The 25669-nt window shown below is 39.3% G+C and overlaps 1 protein-coding gene across 6 annotated transcripts in view; it reads right to left on the bottom strand.

The window, feature by feature from the left end:
- usp19 (ubiquitin specific peptidase 19) overlaps window positions 1-25669 on the bottom strand; it is a 152297-nt gene that overhangs the window by 22210 nt on the left and 104418 nt on the right. For all 6 annotated transcript variants that reach the window (XM_034172162.1, XM_034172163.1, XM_034172161.1 and 3 more), the window contains 8 exons: window positions 25439-25557; window positions 25129-25272; window positions 23501-23886; window positions 23131-23241; window positions 20295-20511; window positions 15936-16088; window positions 4261-4427; window positions 1394-1569 (listed from right to left, as the gene is read on the bottom strand). In XM_034172162.1, the coding sequence (XP_034028053.1) occupies window positions 1394-1569; window positions 4261-4427; window positions 15936-16088; window positions 20295-20511; window positions 23131-23241; window positions 23501-23886; window positions 25129-25272; window positions 25439-25557 (1473 nt within the window). The remainder of the gene's footprint in view (window positions 1-1393; window positions 1570-4260; window positions 4428-15935; window positions 16089-20294; window positions 20512-23130; window positions 23242-23500; window positions 23887-25128; window positions 25273-25438; window positions 25558-25669) is intronic.

Raw genomic sequence — 25669 nt, 5'->3', positions numbered from 1 at the left:
GTGGTAGCACCATGTTTAAAAAAGAAAATGCCATGGACTGACTGATGCAACATGCAGTATGTTTTTTCAAATTCTTCATGAAGCATTTTTGGAGAGATGTGATAATACTCCATTGCAATATATAGTCCATAAATATGGAAGCTGTGTTGCTTACTTAACCTGAGTGGGATTTGGGGAAACAGAATATTGCCAGTTCTGCTTTCAAACTGAAAAACTGAAAAAGTTATAATTTGCATTTACCACTGACAAATTATTGAAGTGTACAATTTGTTTTTGTTGTTTTGGCTAATTAATCAAGACTCTCTGTTTAGCTTGGCCCAGATTCTCTGTATACCAGGCAGCTACAGAGAATCACAATCTATTATAAATGACCATTCACACACTGTGCATGGGGAATTTCTGTTTCTCCCCTCTGGTCGTAGGTTTACAGTCCCAAAGTGCAGAACAAAGCGCTACTGGGACAGTTTTGTTCCAGCCGCCATTATTCAGTTGAACAAATCAGCAGCAGCAAACTGCACCATTTTAGGTGGTTGCCAGGCTGTGATCTAGTGTGGCTCTGAGCACTTTCATGTTTGAGACAGGTCTTTGTCTATGTCAGTGTTATCCTAAATGTTTAATAAGTTGGATGCTCTCTCTTACTGCAACACAAATCTACCTACGAAAGCGGGGGTTCCCAGAGACTCATGAAAAAATTCCATCATGCTCAAATTTGAACATGTCCAAGATAAGTTCAGTTGGAATGCCCAGTTCAAATTTGTTGAAACTCTGACAAATACTCACACAAAATGATGGCAGGCACTTCTGTATCACCCTTGTAGTGTTATGACCAGCATGAAATAATAATCCATATTAAATCCTTCATCAAATAAAGCAACATTAATGTGGTGATATTGTGCAAAATCAGTTTATAATCTACTTTTTGTAATCTACCATTTATAATCCACCTGGATCACACAAAACAGCTGCACCCTAAAATTCTGGATAAACTTAATTTTAATGGCCTCTAATTTATTCATCAGCAGAAATAAATGCTGGTAAAATAGTGTCATGCATGACTATATATAAAATTTCAAGCTTGTGTCGAATGGAATTTAAAAAATCTTCTATTTTTGTGTCCATAGTGTAACGCATTTGTGTGACATTCGACCATATTGACAATTTCGAACCCGTACTTTGAAAAATGTCAAATAATGGCAACTATATTCAGCCGTTTCAATTACACTACAGGCAGCTACGTAGCAATACTAGTGTTGTGAAACATGGGGAAAATATGCTGAAAGCAAACCTAGGATGCCAAAAGATACGGTCACAGTTTTATCTGGGCTAAAACAATTTAACAAGGCACTCTGCAGACAACAACCCTTGGATTAGTCATGCAAAATTGTGACTTCACCTGACTAGCAGCTGCTCCTGCAGCACTCGGTGATTCCGCTCCCATTGGCCTGAGGAAACGTGGTGGCCTTTCCACAGGAGAGTTTCGCCGTCGATAGAAAAGCACATAGGCGTAGCGCGTCACTACCTGACTCTCTTCCACCATTGTCACTGTGCTGTCGTCAAACAGGCGCCAGCCTGTGAAACAGGAAAGACAAGTTGAGGAAGAGTGAAGGCACATTGATTACAGATGGACAGAAATCATGAAGGAAAAGTTAGGGTGAATGAGAATAAGAAAAGCAAGACCATCAATGGACGTTAGAAGAACAGAATAAATGATATGATGTGGACAGAAAATCCTTAAATAAAAATGAGATGGACAGAAATTTTTCAGGTTTATTTCTTTGGGAGGTCCTGCAACTCCAGTGAGACTATGATACTGAAAAATCATGTTTGTTACTAATAATAACTACTTACATACGGCTTTCCCATGAATAAAAGCACGACATAAAATATACTACAATAATGAAAAAATAAATGCCACGAATAAAAAGAACACTAAAACAAAGTACAAAAATCTCAAATTTAAGACCTGATAAAAAGGTGCTATTTGTACTTTAATACAACTTACACTCTGCCTGACTTGGGTCCAACCCCAACTGGGCAGCGCAGACTCGTTTGAGGGTGAGAGCTAAAGGAGTAAAATATGATGCAATTTCTCTAGTTCTGGGGACAGAAACACAGCACTTTCTCTGAGTTTTGGGGCAAATTATACGCAAACAAAATGAAAATGCAAAGAAAAAGTGACGATGTGGTGGAAAGTGGACACGTATTGCGGTTTATTTATGACCCAGACCCACTTTTCGCGACTGCTTCGATGATTGCAGCTGAAAACAAAACAGTACACCATTTTCCCGTGTGAAGTTATGCTGCGTACAACCCCTGGCATAAATTATGGAATCACCGGCCTCGGAGGATGTTCATTCAGTTGTTTAATTTTGTAGAAAAAAAAGCAGATCACAGACATGACACAAAACTGAAGTCATTTCAAATGGCAACATTCTGGCTTTAAGAAACACTATAAGAAATCAGGAAAAAAAAAAATTGTGGCAGTCAGTAACGGTTACTTTTTTAGACCAAGCAGAGGGAAAAAAATATGGAATCACTCAATTCTGAGGAAAAAATTATGGAATCATGAAAAACAAAAGAACGCTCCAACACATCACTAGTATTTTGTTGCACCACCTCTGGCTTTTATAACAGCTTGCAGTCTCTGAGACATGGACTTAATGAGTGACAAACAGTATTCTTCATCAATCTGGCTCCAACTTTCTCTGATTGCTGTTGCCAGATCAGCTTTGCAGGTTGGAGCCTCGTCATGGACCATTTTCTTCAACTTCCACCAAAGATTTTCAATTGGATTAAGATCCGGACTATTTGCAGGCCATGATATTGACCCTATGTGTCTTTTTGCAAGGAATGTTTTCACAGTTTTTGCTCTATGGCAAGATGCATTATCATCTTGAAAAATGATTTCATCATCCCCAAACATCCTTTCAATTGATGGGATAACAAAAGTGTCCAAAATATCAACGTAAATTTGTGCATTTATTGATGATGTAATGACAGCCATCTCCCCAGTGCCTCTGATGCAGATGGAAAAGCGCTATATAAATGCAGTCCATTTACCATTTAATGGGGAAACGAGGTTAGTCACTCCATAGTCGTTCAACCAGGCAATGCCACATAGCCATACAGAACAGTTAAAGTTACAGCTAGGCCTGGGAGATTTGGCCTAAAAATAAAACCTCCGATTTTTTCAGAAAATTTCAACTTTTTCGATTTTTTTTACTCTGTTGAAAAGTTGGTCATATTTGCAGACTTCTTTTGCCAAATGTTTCTCTATTTGATTCATGATTGAAATGTAATCAGTATGCGCACTGCAACAACTTTTAACCAGACTTTAAATATGATGGGAGAGGAAGGAGTGAAACCAGAAAAGTGACTAATCATAGCCAGTGTGGTCTTTGTCCTTTTGAAATACAGTTTAAATTTTTGGGAGGTGCACATCAGGTTATGGAGAGGGGCTTGGAGAGGGTTCACACCGACACAGAGGGCTCAGCGTGGCTACGAAGCTGTGGAGACGGAGTAGCATAAATCACGCTATCGTCTCTCTCAGCCAACTTTAGATGACAACTCAAAAACAATCAAGGCTATCATATTGCAACTGACCAAATTAAAATGAGCGCACGGTGATGATGAACTAATTAGTTTGTGGATAACTGATGCACCAGATCAGTCCAAAAGAAACTTTGGTTTGCCTATACAATTTCCCATGTATGTGGACACTCTACAATTCCTGTTTGCTTCTGCTAATATGCAGAGTTAAGCTATTGTCAGAAACATGATGAAACATGGTTACTAGAACATTGCAAACACAAGACAAAATATGCAACAGAACAGGAAAATGACAAAGAACAACTGGAATGTGCGGCTGTGGCTGGTGCCAAAACGTTTCGTCATGACTACAAACTGCTGAGGACTAGCTAAGAACACTGCTTTGAAACATTTTCAAGCCTTTGAAATAACTATAATTTTTTTAAACATTGTTCCAGAGTCTGTGCGAAAAGGAACACGTGTCACCTGGTGAATACTGACTCCTGCTGAATGCTACATGATTGTGCACCCATATCAAATGATGAATTTCAAATTTAAAGACTAGAGCCAGCACAGGGTCTGTATGTGCACAAGCACATATGTTGCTTGTTTATTCAGTGCAAAGACCACAAGGGGCATATGTGCGTAACTGCATTGTTAGAGTATCAAACATACACAAAATACACAAACTGTTCTTGGAAGGTCTGAATGTGTCAACATCACTCCACTTACCAACATCACTACGCTGACTGTTCTTGTCGCTTGGCAGGCGAGCGTAGGCTGTGTAGTGACCTCCTATCATTCCCCCATAGTGGTTGATAACAGCATACAAATCATAGACTGGGGGATGTTGCATCTCATCCTTTTGGCCAATGCAAAACTTGCTTAGGTTCAGATTCCTGGAAGGCAAGAAGACATCACAACCCATTTCAATTATTATTATTATTATTTTTTTTTTTTTTACAGTCCTGAGAAAAAATATTGATCGACATTGAATATATATCAGTTCAAACTTGATATCTCTAGTATTGTAATGATTTAATTAAATTAATCCTCTGGGATTGATAGAATAGAATAGAATAATTCTTTATTGTCCACCGATGTGGAAAATTGTCTTCGGCTCACCAGCACAAAAAAGACAAAAAAAAAAAACAGTCATAAAACATTCATACAAACACACGAATAAAACAAAAATAAGATACATAAAATACATGGAAGTAAAAGAAGAAATAGAATAAGACCTAGTAAGATAAATAAAACGTACAGTAAGATCTAATAAAATCAAATAAAACAGAAGTAAAGCAGTTCGGGTTTAATTTGTGGAGTGGTCACTTTTTTGAGAAGTAAAGCAGTTCGGGTTTAATTTGTGGAGTGGTCACTTTTTTGAGTTCATTATGGTGACGGCAGATTTTTTGAAAGAACCTTTGGCCAGAGGAGCTCTGTAGCGCCTCCCAGACTTCAAGAGCTCAAACTGACAGGACAGAGGATGAGAGCTGTCTGCCAGGACTCTCTCAGCTTTCCTCCTCATCCTGTCAGTGTAAATGTGGGCCAGAGTCTTCTGGGGTTTTCCCACAATTTTCCCCGCCATTTTTACAATTCTATTTAATTTGTCCTTACATTTACAACTCAAGTGACCACACCAAACCAAACACAAAGATGAAATGTTAAAATACTCTCAATATGTGCAGAATACACAAGCTCTAAAATCTGCGGATTAACACCAAGACAACTCAATCGTCTGAGAAGACTGAGTCGCTGTGAACATTTCTTAAAGATAAAATCAGTGTTTTCAAAGAAGCTCAAGTGACTATCAAGAACTGTACCAAGATATTTAAAAGTTTCAACCGTTTCAACAAGCTGGCCATCGAGTGAAACTGGCGGCACGGTCAGTTCTTGCTTTGTGTGAAAAACAAGCTCCTTTGTCTTAGACACATTGATTTCCAGCTGGCTGTCGAGACACCAAGCTTCAAGAGCCTTAGTGTGAGCGAGATAGGAGGCTTCGCCAGAGGAGTCACACTTTTGTAGCAGGCCGACTAGGGTCATGTCATCCGCGTATTTAATCAGTTTAAAGTTTGTGTCATTAACTGCAAATTCGTTTGTAAAAAGAGAGAAGAGCAGAGGTGAAAGAACGCTACCCTGTGGGCAGCCAGTGCTTATGATGAGCTCTCCTGACAGAATGTTGTTAGCACAAACTCTTTGAGGGCGACAAGACAAAGTCTCTGATCCAGAGCATCAGGCCCTTTTCAACATTTAAATCAGCCAGCCTTTTCAGAAGAATATGTAATTTCATAGAATTAAAATCTGCACTGAAGTCTACAAACAAAACCCAAGCGTATGCTTTAGCAAGTGAAAGCTGCTTTGAGATCATGTCCAGCAAGATCAGTACGGCATCATCAGTACCTCTGTCCCTCTTATAGGCAAACTGCAGAGGGTCTAGTTCACTGACCACTATGGTGGTCAGGACGTCAACTAAAACTCTCTCCATAGTTTTACATAATATGGAAGTTATGGCAATGGGCCGAAAATCTTCAGGTTTGCTTGGACACTGGTGCACCTAAGTATACTTTTCATCATGTTTTGATTAAAAGCTACCAGATGAGAAGTGGCTGGAAAAAGTCACATGGCCAGTCTCCTCTCTCTGCCTGCTGAGAGAAGTTGTGCTCTGACTGTAGCATCTGTTAGTGAAGATCCTCACTCAAAACGCACGAGTAAAGGCTCAAACTCCAAAAGAACAGTAATTTTGACCTGAAAAGACTTATATTTTTAACTTAGCTTTAAAGAGAAAATCACTAGTAAATTAAATGTCAAATGAGCTGACTATTCTAAGTAAATAAAGAACTATGAAATGTACTGCATTTTATTTTTGGTGCCATATGTCCTGTGAAATAAAATCATAAACGTGGAATTTAGCCTGATTTCATCTCCTGCTCACAAATGCTCAGAAACATGAATTTGTCAGGAATGGGGACTTTGATGATACCATGTAGGGCCACAACTCTTGAGACCCTTGATTGACATGAATGGGAAAAGGGGAATTTTTTGCAGACTTTGAAGGCGAATAGGTCAAAATGGCTAATGCGTGTTTTACAAGGATGCAGTAACACAACTAGTGTTACTTATTTGGTGGACACTTTTTCCAAAGATAACATTTTGAGGAAGAATGTGGGAGGTTTTCTTTTTTTTTTTTTCTTCTTCTTTCTATAGTGCATCTCAGACAGACTGAAGAAGTGAAGCTGAGCACAGCGGTCTTCAAATATCTTGAAAAATGGATCTAACCACAGATTCTATCCTTTCCATTCATGTGGCCAGGAGAACTCTAACAAAGCATGTTTCCTCTCCCAAAAGCGTGGAACTGGCTGTGCTTGTGGTTTGCACCCACACGTCATGCCATGCTAAGCTAAGCTGCTATATTTGGGACACACAGGCAAGTCTCGCCGAGGAAGCCACATCTGTGATCACTGAGTCGGACAGAATGTGACAACAAGCGACTGCTGTTAACAGGAGAGCCGTGACATTGACCAGCTTAAACCCATTTTGCATTATTGGCTAAGCTTAGCTAAACCGATACCTAAGCTAAGTTATGGCGCAGCTGGCTTCTGATGGAGGAGCGCTGTTTTTCTGTGGACAAATGAACACACCACACAGCGGAACAATAATTCTACATGGCTCTGTGTGTAAGCATAGCAGTAGTGATATCAGCAACACTGCTTTTTTGGTATGTAATCATTATCATTCAGTCATAATGAGTTGTACACAATGTTTTTTGTTATGTTTGTTGTTTTGTGTGAGTACACCGCAGGTTACAAAGAGGCGGAAACGGACATATGTTGATTGCAAAATCCAGGAATTTGACTTAAAAGCCAAATAAATTAAAGCCATATTACAGTTTTAGACAAAAGCCACCGGGATTCACTGTGTGTACTGGTGTAAGTCATAAAGTGGACTGTAAATGGACACAGGCAGAGTGACTGTCAGGCAGCTAACAGACCGTGCCTGACGTTATGTCATGATTATGGCTCAATATAGCTGTGAATCTGTTGAGCATTTTTTAGAAGCACTCTGGGTTTTATCAGCTTTACCAGGGCCCACACAAGATGCAAGAAATTATTTATAATCTGCCATATTATGTTTAAATGACAGTGTTCACTTGAGTGAGATGTGACCTTTAAAAACAAACAAAATCATCACAGAAAAACACGTGGATGGATTTGTGCCTTTGGGAATGGTACAGTAATTTCTTTTTTTTTTTAACTTACAGACCCACACACACACACACAATAAAATAAGTACTGAGCGTGTCACCATTTTTCTCAGTACCTATATTTATTTCTAAAGGTGCTACCGACGTGAAATTTTCACAAGGTGTTAGCAACAACCCAAGTAATCCATACAGAGTACAAAAAAAAAAAAAAAAAAAAAACACACCCTAGATGCACATAAATTGTATAACAATGTGAAATGGCACAGGAAATAAGTACTGAACACCTAAAGAAAGAGGTGCAAAAAGACATGGAAAGCCAAGGTACAAACTGAAATCTATCAGTAATTAGAAAGCAGTCCTGCCCCTTGTGCAAATTAACGTGAGCTAGTTCAGTCCCAACTGATGGCCTCTAAAAAGATGTCTCATTGCCAAAGTGTCACACAAGAAACATGTCATGGGTAAAAGCAAAGAGCTTTCTCAAGATCTTTGCAAGCTTCTTGTTGCAAAACATACTGATGGCACTACTTACAGAAGGATTTCTAAACTTCTGAATGTTCAAGTGAGCACTGTTGGGTCCATAATCTGAATGTGGAAAGATCATTTCACTGTAACCCGGACACGACCAGGTACTCGTCACAAGACTTCTAACAGAGAACTGAAAAGAATGAGAAGAGTTGTCCAAGAGCCAAGGACCACTTCAGAAAGACCTCAAAATAGCAGGTACAATTGTTTCAAAGAAAATAAGTAATGCACTCAACCATCTTGGCCTGTATGCTCGCTCAGTACACAAGACTCCATTGCTGAAGAAAAATCATGTTGATGCTCATTTAAAGTTTGCTGCACAACATCTAGACAAGCCTGTGAAATATTGGGACAATACAGTCTGGACAGATGAGACCAAAACTGAACCCTTTGGATGCCATAATACACACCATAAATGGCACTGCACATCACCCCCAAAACACCATACCAACAGTTAAGTGGAAATTTCATGGTGTGAGGCTGTTTTTCAGACATACGCCACTGGCAACATTGAAGGAAGGATGAATGGAAAAATGTACCGAGACATTCTTGAGAAAAAATCTACCAGGATCAATGAAACAAGTGGACATTTCAGCAAGACAGTGATCCCAAAAACACAACCAAAAACCTCTGAAGTGGTTTCAGAGAATGAAAGTAAAGCTGCTGGAATGGCCCAGCCAATCACCTGACATGAACCCAGTGATGAGAGTGGTCCTTAAAAATAAAGAAAGAAAGAAAAATTCATGACAATGGGGCTGCCGCAGCTAGTGGGGGGTCTGGGCGAAATACTACATGGAATTTGGCACAATCTGGTGCAATTAATAGGCTAAATGAGAGCTATTTCTCAGTCCCATTTCTTGCTCATTTTAGTCATAATATTGGCAAGATGGCAGAACTATAATATGCAGACTGTCACATGGATTAGAATACGGTTTTATTACAATTCCATAAAAATAAAAAAAATCACATATTTGCTTTGGACATTTATCTAAACATTTGACTTCAACAATTTGTGCTTTTATAACAACTGAGAGTGTCTTAATATGAACAAAAATAAAATTTCATACACATAAAGCTGCACTTACTGTTCATTAAGTCATAGAAGCGGCCCACAAAACCTTCAACATCTAATGACTCTGTGTGGAAGAATGTGCTAAAACCACATCTGAGCAATGCATGTGACTAGTTTCTCCATGCAGGAAACAGCTTGAAGCTGTTATGAAAAAAGGCTTTGTATGAAGTATGAAATGAATATTAGTGAGCATGTCCAATATTTTTTCCCTGTGTTATTCCATTTTATTACACATAACTTAATTTCTGCACTTATTTGATTTAGTTTCTTTGCATCTATGAATTACTTAGATTATTACTGACATCTTTCAAAATTTCATGTCAACTGTATCTTTAGAAATATATTTACTGAGAAAAATGGTGACATGTTCAATACTTATTTTACCTGCTCTGTGTGTGTGTGTATATAAATAAAATTTTCCTTCCAGGTAGCAATGGACAATATGGCCATCAGTTCATTAATGAATTTTAATCATCCAGAAAGGAATTACATGATAATAGCATTTTATGTAGTTCCCAGCAGATGGCAATGCTGCACTGCATGATGCTTGTTTTATTTATTTATTATACATGGTTTTAACATCTTTCATACACTGCACTGCTTTTGTGACCTAAACACTTTGGGAATCCCACTTTTAACACCAACGCAGTTCATCCATGTAAATCCAAGTGTATTAATTTTCTGACCCTTATCCAGGCCCAGGTTGCAGTGGCCGAAGACCAAGTAGCTCAACCCACACATCCCTATGTTACTGCACATCCCATGATGTTATTTGTTGATGGCAATAGAAATTTATTATTCTTTGTTATATTGTATGTTATTTGTGTTAATGTTGTGTTCCAAAACATTTCTTATGGCTATTAATATGGACCCCTACGCGACTTTGGGTCACTGTTGTTCAGCCCAGGCAAACCTGTGCTTTAATCTACCTCCATTTGTGGTTACTGATTAGATGTACTGTATTTTCTGGAGTATAAGTTGCTTTTTACTAGTTTGGGAGGCCATGAGACTTATACTCCAGTGCGAATTATATATAAAAAAATTCACAATAGTAATTATTATATGGCTATGACAGTATGCATGCTGTGACTGGCAGATTTCCGGTCTGATATTTTCCCATATCAGATCATTACCATGACAATCGGTCTGGACTGCGTATCAGATTTGCGACTTTGTTTACAATTTTTACAGTGTGAAAATAAAAAAACAAAAACAAAAAGTGAACAAAGAAAATGGAGGTTTTAACAGCAAACAAGCTCAAAGTGGACGTGCAAAATGAAATGAAGACCAACAAGATGAAAACACAGCTCAAAACAGTCAAGAACAGATTGAAAACTTCGCTACAAACCAGAAAGCTAAAAACGCGATTAGAAAAACCAAGCTGGCCATGAACATACTTCAAAACTACCTAAACAGCATAGGAAAAAACACACAGTTGAAAGCTTACCAGCTAAGGACCGAACCATCTGTTAAGCAAGTTCTTCATGGAGGTGAAGAAAGTGAACAGGTCTAACTACAAGTCCAACACCGTCAGCCGGGAAATTCACATGTTTATATATATAATAAATCAATTATTAACCTTGCTTGCTCGGTCTGTACAAGAAAATGTTGGACCTCTGTGATTTTGCACGGACCTTGTTACGCTCAAGCCGTACTGTCAACACATCATTCTGATATTTTCCTGTACATAGCTCGTGCTCTGTTAATAATTCTTGATAATGAGTATTTTTTAATAGAACTTTACCAAAAGTCAAACCACTGAACAATATTAACTCCAATAATGAAAGAATAAATGCCAGTAATAAAAACACACACACACACAACAATGCACAACAATCCCAAATTAGAGCTCAAAACATTTATAGTCCGATGACAGTTATGCTCCGGTGTGACTTATATATGGTTTTTCCTCTTCAAGAGCCATTTTTTGGCAGATGTGACTTATACTCCAGAAAATACGGTATTCATTTCTACAGTTTATTCACAGGTATGATGCATCTTTTATGCACGTTTGTGTGCTTGTAATTAATTAATTGAGTAATTTTTTCTTTTTGTTCCAATGATGGAATTTAAGCAAAGTGGTAAATAATTATACATGAAGGAGAGCACTTTATGCACAGAACAGCTCTCTTCACTGGCTGGAGTGAAGACTGACTATCATGGCTGAAAGGTCACACACACTGAGATGTAGTGTGTGTGCAGCGGGTTTCTTTTCCAATTCCATGGAGCACTCCACACACCACAAAACTAACAAAGAAATACACAAAGTAAAGCATTTAACTCATTAAATACACCCGATGTTACAATGAAGGTTTTTTTGTTTATTTCTTCATGTTGAGGAGTCAGCGGTATTTGAATTTAAGTCTCCGTTTATGGAGAAAGCTATATCAAAGCTCAGCACAAAACCACAAAAGAGTTTTTACAGTTCATCAAAAAGGACAAAAAAATTCCTAGTTTTTGCCAGTAGCACAACCAGAATTTTTAAAATCGTCTGCCCCCCCGCCACTGTGGCAATTCACTGTCAAACGGCTCACCCCATCATCCATTCATTTCCCAGATGCAAAGTGGAGAGGGCTAGGGAGACCCCTGCTGCTGTCATTATAAGCACGGGTAGGGGCAATGATTATACAAGGTGGGACACACATGCACTAAATGGGCATGTATGGATGGTGTGGCTATGTGAACAAGAAACAAAAGCTTAAATTAAAAACACACTAAGTCTGTACATCAAAAATTGTACCTTACTGCAGCATTAATGTTTAAAATGGCACTTAAAATCAACATCTCTGATGATAGCAGTACAACAGATAAATGTACTCATTTGAACTTTAAACTCAGTTCACAATTTCTTAAGACAGTCATAACAGTCCAGAATGGGAAAGTTATGTTGTGCTACATATGCTACAGTCACAACAGCTGGCTTCTTCTTGGCTGGTTCGACGCTGCGCTTTCTGCTACCATATACGAGGTCTGTCAATAAAGTATAGGTCCTTTTTATTTTTTTCAAAAACTATATGGATTTCATTCATATGTTTTTACGTCAGACATGCTTGAACCCTCGTGCGCATGCGTGAGTTTTTCCACGCCTGTCGGTGACGTCAATCGCCTGTGAGCACTCCTTGTGGGAGGAGTCGTCCAGCCCCTCGTCGGAATTCCTTTGTCTGAGAAGTTGCTGAGAGACTGGCGCTTTGTTTGATCAAATTTTTTTCTAAACCTGTGAAACACATCGAAGTGGACATGGTTCGAAAAATTAAGCTGGTTTTCGGTGAAAATTTTAACAGCTGATGAGAGATTTTGAGGTGATACTGTCGCTTTAAGGACTTCCCACGGAGCGAGACGTCGTGCAGCGGTCCCAGGCGCAGTCGTCAGCCTGTTTCAAGCTGAAAACCTCCACATTTCAGGCTCTATTGATCCAGGACGTAGTGAGAGAACAGAGAAGTTTCAGAAGAAGTCGGTTTCAGCATTTTATCCGGATATTCCATTGTTAAAGGAGATTTTTTTAAATGAAAGACGTGCAGACGGGTCCGCGCGTCAGGACGCAGCCGGCGCGTTGCGGCGGCACAGGAAAAACACCTCCGTGTTGATAACCATTTGTAAAATCCAGGCGGCTTTTGATGGCTTTCAGTGGAGTGAGTATATGAGAAATTGTTTAACAGCTGGACATGTTCCAACTTGTCCTTAAGGCTTCCAGCGGAGGTGTTTTTCCTGTGGCGGAGCGTCGCGGCGGCTGCGAGCCGACGCTGCATGTGTCTTTTTGCAAAGGAATGTTTTCAGTTTTTGCTCTATGGCATCATCCCCAAACATCCTTTCAATTGATGGGATAAGAAAAGTGTCCAAAATATCAACGTAAACTTGTGCACTTATTGATGATGTAATGACAGCCATCTCCCCAGTGCCTTTACCTGACATGCAGCCCCATGTCATCAATGACTGTGGAAATTTACATGTTCTCTTCAGGCAGTCATCTTTATAAATCTCATTGGAATGGCACCAAACAAAAGTTCCAGCATCATCACCTTGCCCAATGCAGATTTGAGATTCATCACTGAATATGACTTTCATCCAGTCATCCACAGTCCACAACTGCTTTTCCTTAGCCCATTGTAACCTTGTTTTTTTCTGTTTAGGTGTTAATGATGGCTTTCGTTTAGCTTTTCTGTATGTAAATCCCATTTCCTTTAGGCGGTTTCTTACAGTTCGGTCACAGACGTCGACTCCAGTTTCCTCCCATTCGTTCCTCATTTGTTTTGTTGTGCATTTTCGATTTTTGAGACATATTGCTTTAAGTTTTCTGTCTTAACGCTTTGATGTCTTCCTTGGTCTACCAGTATGTTTGCCTTTAACAACCTTCCCATGTTGTTTGTATTTGGTCCAGAGTTTAGACACAGCTGACCGTGAACAACCAACATCTTTTGCAACATTGTGTGATGATTTACCCTCTTTTAAGAGTTTGATAATCCTCTCCTTTGTTTCAATTGACATCTCTCGTGTTGGAGCCATGATTCATGTCAGTCCACTTGGTGCAACAGCTCTCTAAGGTGTGATCACTCCTTTTTACATGCAGACTAACGAGCAGATCTGATTTGATGCAGGTGTTAGTTTTGGGGATGAAAACTTACAGGGTGATTCCATAATTTATTCCTCAGAATTGAGTGAGTCCATTTTTTTTTTTCCCTCTGCTTGGTCTAAAAAGTAACCGTTACTGACTGCCACAATTTTTTTTCCTGATTTTTTATAGTGTTTCTTAAAGCCAGAAAGTTGCCATTTGAAATTACTTTTGTGTCGTGTCTGTGATCTGCTTTTTTCTACAAAATTAAACAACTGAATGAACATCCTCCGAGGCCGGTGATTCCATAATTTTTGCCAGGGGTTGTAGTGCTTCCCCCGGTGGTGAACAAAAGGTGAACACAGGCAGTGCCAGTATGCTTCAGCAAAGTAGTGATAACTTAAAGAAGGTTGCTCGTTTTTCATGAAATATGTACGAGGTCTGTTAGAAAAGTATCTGAACTTTTTATTTTTTGCAAAAACCATATGGATTTGAATCATGTGTGATTGCATCAGCCAAGCTTGAACCTTCGTACGCATGCGTGAGTTTTTTCACGCCTGTCGGTTGCGTCATTCGCCTGTGAGCAGGCTTTGAGTGAGCACTGGTCCTCCCCCCTCGTCGGATTTTCATTGTGAGGAAAATGTCTGAACGGCTGGAGCAGTGCTGCATCAAATTTTTCCAGAAACTGTGAGAGACAGCCAGGTGGACACCATTCGGAAAATTCAGATGGCTTTCAGAGATGATTTTATGGGCATCACACAGATTAAGGAGTGTTACAGCCGGTTTAAAGACAGCGCACAATGGTGGAGGGCGCGCCGCGCTCCGAGCGGCGATCAACAGGCTGAAACGACCAGATCATTTCCAAACTGAATGCTGTGTTGATCCGGACGTCATCTGACTACCAGAGAAATGGCAGAAAAGGTGGACATAGCACTTTTCCGGCACATTCCACTGTTAAAGGAGATTTTGTCATGAAAACAGGAGCGGAGGAATTCACCACGGAGCCGCTAATGGCGCGGAACGAAAGCACCTCCATGTTGGTCTCACAGGACACGTGACATGCCCAGATCTTCGACAATTTCTTGGATACTCACTCGACTGAAAAGCCACCCAAAGCCATATGAATCTTCCGAATGGTGGAAGAGCTGGGCATGTCCCGTGAGACTTCCAACATGGAGGTGCTTTTTGTTCTGCGCCATTACGCGGCTCCGTCCTGACGTGCGAATTCCGCCGCACGTCTTTCATTACAAAATCTCCTGTAACAGTGTAATGTGCTGAAAAAGTGCTACGTCCACCTCTCTTGCCATTTTTCTGGTAGTCAGATGACGTCCCAGATCAACACAGCCTTCACTTTGGAAATGATCTGGTCGTTTCAGCCTGTCGATGGCCACTCGAAGCGCGGCGCGTCCTCAGCCGCTGTGGGCCGTCTTTAATCCGGTTGTCATGGTCCTTAGATAGAATCTTCACCGAAAACCATCTGAATTTTTCGAATGGTTTCCACCTGGTTATCTCACACAGTTTCTGAAAAAATTTTCATGGAGCAAAGCGGCAGTCGCTCAGCCATTTCCCTGACAATGAAAATCCGACGAGGGGGCTGGACCAGTGCTCACTCAAAGCCTGCCCACAAGCGAATGACGCAATCGATAGTCGTGAAAAAACTCACGCATGCGCACAAAGGTTCAAGCTTGGCTGATGCAATCACACGTGATTCAAATCCATATGGTTTTTGAAAAAAATAAAAAGGTCGGATACTTTTCTAACAGACCTTGTATTTGAAAGTAAGCAATGCCACTTTTCGCTTATTCTAATTCATCATGGAAAATTACTGACTAGATGAAACAAAGAATCGTATCTGATTGCACCGTATCGCTCCAAATCAACGAGGTCGATGATAAAAAGTATTATCCCTGAATCATATAGTCAGCCATGCATCCAGATAGCCATCATATTGTTTTATAATGGAGATACGCACATCCCTCATGTTTAGACATACATACGCACACACTCATAAAAGTGGTGTATTAAATAAACAGTCCTGGTGGATATGCAACTCTGAGTGTGTTTACCTGACAGGGAAGTCAACCATGTCATTAATTTTGTCCCTCCAAATGAAGCTCCTGAAGGAGAAACGTTTGAGTTGGATAATTAACACATTGGGCAGACGCCACAGCAGCAGTTGTTTGGAGGCTTCACGGTGCTGTTGGCACTTTGGACAGTACCTAAAAAACAGAGGAGACACAGATCATTAGTGACAGGGTGCTCTTTTACAGATTTCAACTCTGACAATTAACTTTATAAATTCCTGACACTTTAAGTGCACTAGCTTCAACGACAATCATCGACAAGACATTTGTTCTTCAGCATAGAGATTAATTGCAATAATTTCCAAATTTAACATCATAATTTACTGTGTTCACCTGTTTATTATTTGTGTGGTTACTAAATGCTATAGTTACTGCACAGTGGAGGCCTTCAACCATTGAACTTTCACCATAATGTGCCTTTATATGGGAGCTGTAACTTCAATTCCACTGAGGATTCTCCATCACACATTTTTGTCATTCATGCCCCCGCATCTAACTTGAAACAACGGCAGAAAATTTACATGAAACACTGTGCAAAGACTTTCCAGTGGAGCCAAAGAGAGTGTAGTACCAAGAGTCGACACTCAATAGAACGCCCCACAGCAACAAATTCTCCCATGGCTTCATTCTGCCACTGCCATGTTGGACTATTTTAAACCAGTCAGACACTCACTCTGTAGTCGGATCACACAGTGTGGCTGACAAAAGATGCCAAGATCACTGCAGCTGTTGCAGAAGTTAACTTTTCTCTGTCTTTTCCTCATACTTTGATACTTTGAATAAGTACATGGACAGTCTTAACACATAACATGTAATGACCCCCCAACATGACAGACAAACCAAAGTGTTCATGCAAACTGTAGACATCCATAAAATGATGATCTGATGTGTTGACAGCACTGTGAAACTTCCTCAGGAATCAAAGTCGACATTGGAAATATTACACTTTACTTTGAGTTTTCTGAACTTCATATTTCTGTCCAAACCCGACACCATTAATGTCTCCATTTCCACTCTAAACAATTCCCCAGCCAGCAAACAGCAAGAATTGCTGTTAGATCCTCTATTTAAATTTTCTTAATTAACAAAAACAAGGTCTGCGTCATGTGAAGCAGGCTTGGCAGCAGGCAGAGTAAATGAAGGTTTTAATATGACCTATTGGTGTTGTTTCTCTCTGAGTTACAAATCACAGCTTGATGAAAACTTGCCCACATAGGACGTCTGGAAGTACTTTAATTCCTTATTATGGAATTGCCTGTGAATAACTGCAGTGTTTTTAAAGTCCCTCAGTGTTTGCTCCGGATGCGTTTCTCAGCCACCAACTAGCAGAAAAATCAATCATTTTAAGAGCTGAAAGAGTGCAGCTCAGACCAAAGTCAAATTCCTTGTATTCTGTGGATACTTGGCGAATAAAAAAAAAGCTACTCTGATTCTGAAGATATCAAAGAAGTGGCTTCAGGACAACTCTTTGAATGTTCTTGAGTGGCCCAGCCAGAGCCCAGACCTGAATCCAATTGAACATCTCTGGAGAGATCTGAAAGTGGCTGCGCACCAACGCTCCCCATCCAACCTGATGGAGCTACAAAGAGGAATGGGCAAGACTGCCCAAAGACTTGAGGCTGTAATTTCTGCCAAAGGTGCTTCAACAAAGTATTAAGTGTGTGAATACCTATGTACATGTGATTTCTTTTATTATTATTATTTTATAAGTTTACATGTTGTAATTCTGGAGTGTTGTGATAGAATTTTGAGAGAAAAAATTAATTATATCCCATGTTGGAACATGGCTGTAACATAACTTGGAAAAAGTGAAGCGCTGTGAATATTTTCCAAATGTACCGTATGAAACAGTGAAAAGATGCGCTGTCCCCACTTTCTTCAATCAGAGCCCCAGAAGCATGTTGCTCCTTTAGAATTGTCATGGGAGTCCTCGTGGCTTCCCACACTGGATTCCAGCTTGCATGACGCTAAGGTTTTGAGAACTGCCTACTTGAGATAGATTAATCATACAACACCATACTGTTTTAATCATACAACACCATACTGTTTGTCTTTCTTAACAACTAACTGAAATTGGAGTGTAACCTGATATAGTACAACTCTGGTTCTCACTGCAATCCAAAGTGTATTTGAAGATTATATTGACAATAATCCCTACTCTGTCAAATCACTTATGGAGTTAAAATGACACTATACCCAAATGCAACCATTTCTAAATTGTTAATGCGAGATTAATGTTAAACCCCTTGAATTAAAGCTAAAAGTCAACACAACTAGCACATCATAATGGTTTTTCAACTCCACTCTAGTGGTGTGGAGAAAAATTTACAGTAACTAATCACTGTACAACTTATATGCCTGAGTGTATATTCATTTATTATGTGCTGCATAGCACATTTTGACCACATAACAAATGCATGCACAAACACACACTAGAGTATAACATGAAATTACTGCTGATGTGAATCATTGATTTTGGTGATTCTAAGAGAAAAAACAGAATAGCTGATTTCAATGCTGGGAGAACACCAAGTTTTGAATCAGATGTTTGTTAAATCATAAAACTGCATGGCCGACAAACTGAGCGCTGTGTTTACAGACAACAGACTGCACACGAAGTTCTGTGTACAGTGATGAAAGTGGGCCATGGGGAAAAGAATTGGCAAGGGCAAAGGCCCGAAGCCCCTGATAGGGGGTCTGGGGGTTCTCCCCCAGAAAAATTTGAGATTTCTGATGCATTCTGGTGCATTTTCAGGTCTATTTACCCACCAAAAAAAAAATAAATAAATAAATACATTTTTGGTTGGGTCAAGTCAATTTTTCCACCCATCTTTTCACACAACTTGTATTGTGCTACCAGCCTTTAATCCAAAAAAAAAAAAAAAAAAACAAAAAAAAAAAAAAACATACATTGTGGTTCAGAAAACTACACTGTAAAAGAAATGACAATTCAAAGAACTCAAAAATATTAACTGTCAGTATCAATTCAAATGGAACAATAGGAGTATTTATCGTACATTAATACATCAACTTGTTTAACCTTCACTCACTTCTGAGTTTTCCTACTTTTGGCAGGAGCTTTGGAGCTATTGATAATCTCAGTTTTTAAAATTCTTGGCCACCTTAAAATCCTTACAAATATGTTTTTAATTCCACATTAATTTCTGATTACTGCACATTTTGAAGTAAAAAAAAAAACAAACTTTTCTTACATTAGAAAACTTTATTTTTAGACAAATAAAATGAAAGGTAATGTCCTCGTATACATGTTCTAATGGCAGATTCATTCATTCAGCAAATGTATGTTTCTAATGTGGTCAAGAAATATATTTCTTAAAATATAAAGAAATACGAAACAGCACTGTTATTTTCTTTGACTACATGATGGTTAAAAAACTTTAAATAAAAAAAATCTAAGTTATTTAAAGTTACAACTTTTCTTCTATTTATGACAGTAACAGTAAAAACTGTGGGGCTGTGGTAAAAATAAAAAATAGGTCAAACACTCAGCACTAACGTCATGTATTATTTTCACTCACTCACCTCAGACAAATTTTTGTCCGTTGCTCAAACTCATTAATCTTGTGGTTTTGACTCTCAAACTCTCGTCTGAATGTTAATGGAATTAGCATTTTTAGAAGCTGGAAGCGTCACCCATTAGCTCCACTTAATGTAAGATTACTGGAGAAAAAAAAAACGCAGCTCATGACCACAACAAAGTAAACCATTAGAAAAACAACAGCGCAGTCCACAAAAATATGACTTTATAAACTCTTAAATCCCAAAACAAATGAACCCTTCTTTGGAAATTATTGGCGGCTTGCAAACCAACACGGTGCATTACCGCCACCAACTGTTTGGGTGTGGAACTGAAATAAACAGAATGAATGGACTCTGACATAAACTGTTAAAAACAACCCGGAAACATTCACCACATAAGTACAAACCCTGATTTCTGGTCATTTGTAATTCTGTGTAATTCTTCTTTGACCCCCTAATTGGCTTCAGCTGCCACTACACCCTGAGATGGACAGCATACAGTTTTGTGTTGGCCATCCCATTGGTAAATGCTATTTTGCCATTTTAAGTGGTACTGATTAGGTCAAAATTGTCTCCTGGGTCATGGACTAACAGCTCATCACTTGCATTTATTTAAGAGTAGTTCTCACATGAGACAAGACTAGAAGCTCCTGGCCAAAACTAATCCAAGTACATGGTAAGAAAGAACCACTGCATATTGAGGAAACCAATGGGAAGCAAGTACAGAGAAGAACAGACTATGATGGATTACACTGTGAGGGATTAGGTTGTGAAATATGAAGTAAACATAGATGTCCCTACCAAGCTTCCTCTGGTGCGAGCACCTCTGGCTTTGTGAAAAGGTTGAGGCACTGCTCCAGCGTGAAGTGTCCTGCTCTGACTGTCTCACTCAGTGAGCCTGGATCCTCCTCAAACTCCAGCTCTTTTGAGCTCACCAGAACATACTCCTTCGCCCGCTCATTATTTTTCCACACCAATTCCAGAGTAGCATCTTCAGGGAGGTCCACCAAAATGTCTTCTGTATAAGGAGTTGAACAGAGAGAGGCAGAGAAAAGAAAAATAATTCTGGTGTGTCCATCTTTTCATCTCTGCTCCCAACATGGCAGAGTTTTCACAGCATAAATCTGATGGATTGTTAACAAGATTACTTAAGAGTCTGTAACACACACTTTCTAAAGCCTGTACCTGGCATAGAATAAAAATAATTTGCATATAAAAATAAATGCCAATTTATTATCAATCTGTCAAGATTTAAGATACATCCCCAATTCCAATGAAGTTGGGACGTTGTGTAAAATGTAAATAAAAATAGAATACATTAATTTGCAAATCCTCTTCAATCCATATTCAATTGAATAAACCATAAAGACAAGATATTTAATGTTCAAACTGATAAACTTTGTTTTTGTGCAAATCTTTGCTCATTTTGAAATGGATGCATGCAGCACGTTTCAAAAAAGCTGGGACAGTGGTATGTTTACCACTGTGTTACATCACCTTTCCTTCTAACAACACTCACTGAGCATTTGGGAACTGAGGACACAGATTGCTGAAGGTTTGTCGGTGGAATTCTATCCCATTCTTGCTTGATGTACGAATTCAGTTGTTCAACAGTCCGGGTTCTCTGTTTTCGTATTTTGCACTTCATAATGCGCCACACATTTTCAATGGGCGACAGGTCTGGACTGCAGGCAGGCCAGTCTAGTACCCGTACTCTTACTACGAAGCAACGATGTAACACGTGCAGAATGTGGCTTGGCATTGTCTTGCTGAAATAAGCAGGGACGTCCCTGAAAAAGATGTTGCTTGGATGGCAGCATGTGTTGCTCCAAAACCTGAATCTTATTATATTATGGACTGTAGATGACAGAATCCCTAAATTCCTTGCAATTGAACATTGAGAAACATTGTTCTTAAACTGTTGGAATATTTTTTCATGCAGTTGTTCACAAAGTGGTGATCCTCGCACCATCTTTGCTTGTGAACGGCTGAGCCTTTTGGGGATGCTCATTTTATACCCAATCACGACACTTAAATTAGTGTCCTCAGTTCCCAAATGCTTATTGAGTGTTATTAGAAGGAAAGGTGATAAAATACAGTGGTAAACATACCACTGTTCCAGCTTTTTTGAAACGTGTTGCAAGCATCCATTTCAAAATGAGCAAATAATTGCACCAAAGCAATAAAGTTTATCAGTTTGAACATTAAATATCTTGTTTTTGTGGTGTATTCAACTGAATATAAGTTGAAGAGGATTTGCAAATCATTGTATTCTGTTTTTATTTACATTTTACACAATGCCCCAAATTCACTGGAATTGGGGATGTAGGTTACTTGCTGTTCATGCTAATACACCACTTCATGAAAGTTCTTCACAACAAAAGCATTTAATGTGACTGCACTTGTTACTCTAGCAGAGGTATGTGTTTTCCAAGTGCAACATCGAACTCTTGTATTGTGCAGGAACCATGTTACATATGCATCTTTATCAGATAAACAATCAAGTTGCACACAAAAAGACAACCTTTAATATTTGTTTATAAGAGCTCTATCACAAACAGGTTGTTACCTCCGCCAAGGAGGTTATGTTTTCGGTCAAGTTTGTTTGTCTGTCTGTTTGTCAGCAGGATAACTCAAAAAGTTCTGAACGGATTTTGATGACATTTTGTGGAGTGGTTGAAAATGAGTGGTGGTCCGGATCATGATCAGGATCCCGATGCTAACGCGTTAGCATGTCTATGGTATTTTCAATGTTAAAAGTTAGCATTAAGCAGTTGCAGCTGTCATCACGTTCGGGGGCATTTGTTTTCAAATTGTAGTATTTCTTAAATTTATTTCTGTTTATATATTAATAATCTAATGATTATTATATACGATTTTAGAGAAAGAGACAAAAAGAAATAGATCACTGTGCCAAGGAGGGAATCTCTTTAGGGTCAATGACCCTATGGCCTTGTTTAGAGAAGTGTTTCATAAATGTTAAAAAATTCATATATTTGCAGTTTAGTTGAATAATAAATTGAATTTGGTCTCTTATTTGTTTTTGTCTATAAGCACATGCAATATCAATATCAGTGCTCAGATGACAGTAGCTTCTGGGAAAGGTGCAAGTTGCAATAAACTGTGATGCCAAGCACTAAGGATACATGCTATCCAGTCACAGCAGATGAAACCTTTTTTTAACTACTGAGCAAACATCATTGTTAGACTTTTTTAGGTTCAATGATTCCACGGCATGTAGATGTTATGGCATCAGTGACCCCATGGCCTTGGCGGAGGTTTGCACTCTCTGAGTGCTTCTAGTTATAAAAATTAGATACTCCAGAACAACAGAAAAAAGATGAAAAATATAGAGAACGACTAATAAAACTACAAATGAAGTGTCTCTGTTCACATCTTTGCTGTTGTTACAGCCATTGTTTTTGTCAACATGTTTCACTGCCAGACACTGTGATAGTTTAATGGTGGTTTTGTGTTATCCTTCTAATTTATTTTGAGAAACAAAGGGGCAGCAAATCACTGCTGCCAATTTAAAATTTGTATATTTTCTTAATGGTTTGGGCTGGCTGTGTATATAAACAACATCAATGGATTTAACTTTGAAGAAAGTAATGAAAAGTAGTGACTCATTCTGTACCTTTCTCATCCAGCCTCTGGTCCTTGCTGCTGGAGTCCAGGCAAGTGATATAGAACTGACTGGCATGACCTGAAGGTGATTCACATGGCTGTTGATACCCTGTTACAGCAGCTGCAAAAAAAACAAAAAAAAAAAACACACCCAAGAGTCATTAAGAGATGACATATCGTCCGGGACCCCACAAATCAATACTACAAAGTATCAGGGGAATCACCCAAGTACACCTTTATGCTAAATATAAATGATATTGGCTAATCGCTATATCCCGCGTATGTCATACCAGGGGGTTCATAAAGCACCAAGAAATATTTATATATATGTATGAATTTATTTAAGATAAGATAGGTATAGCAGAATTACTTTCAATTACCTTCTGGCCGTACTGCCTTCTCACAGGATGTCTCCTTTTCAGTGTGGGGGTCCAAAGAGTAGCAGGAAGTGGAAGAGGGTGGCTCTGAGAATCCTGAGTCTGTAGTCTGTGCAGTAGAATTTGAAGTCTGCGACAAGGAGAAGGAACCAGAGTCCCCGCAATGGTGGGCCGAGGCCTGAGCATGATCTGCCTGAGATTCAGGTGCCACTGAGTGGTTCTCCAAACTGCCTGATGCGACAGAGCGACAACTGTTCAGGGCCTCCTCGCCTGGTCCCAGACCATCAGGAGTACCTGCTGTCATTGGTGGCAGGTCTGCCCGGCACAGCAGAGTCTCAGGGGAACTCCTACCTGATTGGAAAGGAGGCTGAAATACATTGACCGAAAACCTGTAATGAAAAAGACATTGGTGAGATTTACAGTTTACGACAATTTAACTGAACTTGGTGCTAGTTGATTTGGAGGCATTCTATATATCTAATCAATAATAACAAAATCACTTGCTGAAGAAACCAAAAGGATCAACTTTTAATATGTTACAGTATTATGCTGGTGGGAGCAGGGATGGTGACCAAGTGGTTAGTGCGCTTGGTTTCAGTGCAGAAGGCTCCCAGTTCAAACCCCATCTCTGCTTTCTCCACGTAACATGGAGTTGCGTCAGGAAGGGCATCCGGTGTAAAACTTGTGCCAAATCGACATGCAGTTCCACCTCGGATCTGCTGTGGTGATCCAGAGTGAAAACAAGAGAGCAGCCGAAGGGACTTACTTATAGCATTAAGCTACTAGTTGGAGGACCAGATGTCACTATGATGACAACTACAGTGACACTGAACAGGAGCAGCTCGAAAAGACAGGATTATGACACTTCAAGTAATGAAGCGTTTTGTGAAATTCATGACTCCAACACTAAAGAAAACTTAAATGAGGCAGCTGGATATGGATATGATGTTGGATATGAGGCATCATATCCAACATCACATATACTGTGTATTCATCTGGCAGGCAATTCATGAACAGAGCAATCGAGACGGTTGGTTGTGGCGTGCCCAGACCCATGACTTGGTCTAGCAGATGTCCAGTGCTTTGTTTAACACACACGACTTGACCATCCTGAGTTTTTGCACTGTCTGGCTGCCACTCCAGTATTCACCAGTGCTTAATATGTTCTCCAGGGATATATCTCACTATCTGCCAGTTATTGCCAATTCTACTGACACTAGACATTAAAAATGTCAAAAATAAATATGAGGAATATTAGATTTTCCTCCTGCCTCATAATTTTGTATTGTTGCTTGTGTTGTGTTTAATAGAAGTGTGTGTGGGTCTCCAGGGATAAAGACAATTTAGAATCATGACATACAGTATGACTGATACGATAAAATGATAAAGAAATCAATTTTGTCCACATAGCCCAACACTATGAAGTACAATATACTGGCAACGTCAAAGCTTTTTCACACTTAAAAAATGATTTTCCCTGCGACCCAATCCTGGATAAGTGGTTGAAGATTAGTGAGTGAGTGATTTTATTTTTTATTCATTTGTGAGTGACTTGGTTTGTTTTTGTTTTTCATTTTTATAAAAGTGCTATATATATAAAATTATTATTATTATTAAAACTAGATGCGTACCTTGAGTAGCCTTCGAGTAGATGGGTGAGTCGGTCATAGGAGAGTCGTGACTCTGGCACACTAACCAGGAAGGGCAGACCCACATTCTCTGTGTTAGGTCCACACAGACCCTTATGATTGGGCCAATGGTTCTTCTGACATACCCTGGGGAGCGAAGAACACGAGTTAACGCTCACTGAAAAAGTGAAAGATGACTGAGTCAATCTCGTGTGTGCGCGCCGGATAAACATTTTTCTCCAACTAACCAATCTCTTTTGTGTATCTGCCAAGTTACTGTGCAATGCTGATATGATTTTCTTGTCACACTCACTGATTGCAGTAGCCCACACGGTAGCAGCGGGTGCATCGTTTCAGCTTGTCTTCATCAGGTAGTGGAGGCTTATGGCAGGCTGCACATTTTGAGATGGGGATGTTGGGGACCTGGAGTCTCTGAAGAGTGAACAGACATGGTCAACAAATTCTCCAGGATGATTAAGTCAACATTTTAATTTTACATGTGTATTTTGCATACCAAATATTATTGTTCTGCTTTAAACAATAT

This window comes from Thalassophryne amazonica, chromosome 6 (assembly GCF_902500255.1).
Source record: "Thalassophryne amazonica chromosome 6, fThaAma1.1, whole genome shotgun sequence".
Classification (NCBI taxonomy): domain Eukaryota; kingdom Metazoa; phylum Chordata; class Actinopteri; order Batrachoidiformes; family Batrachoididae; genus Thalassophryne; species Thalassophryne amazonica.
The sequence above is the reverse complement of the archived record's forward strand: the minus strand, read 5'-3'. Positions and strand labels throughout refer to the sequence as shown.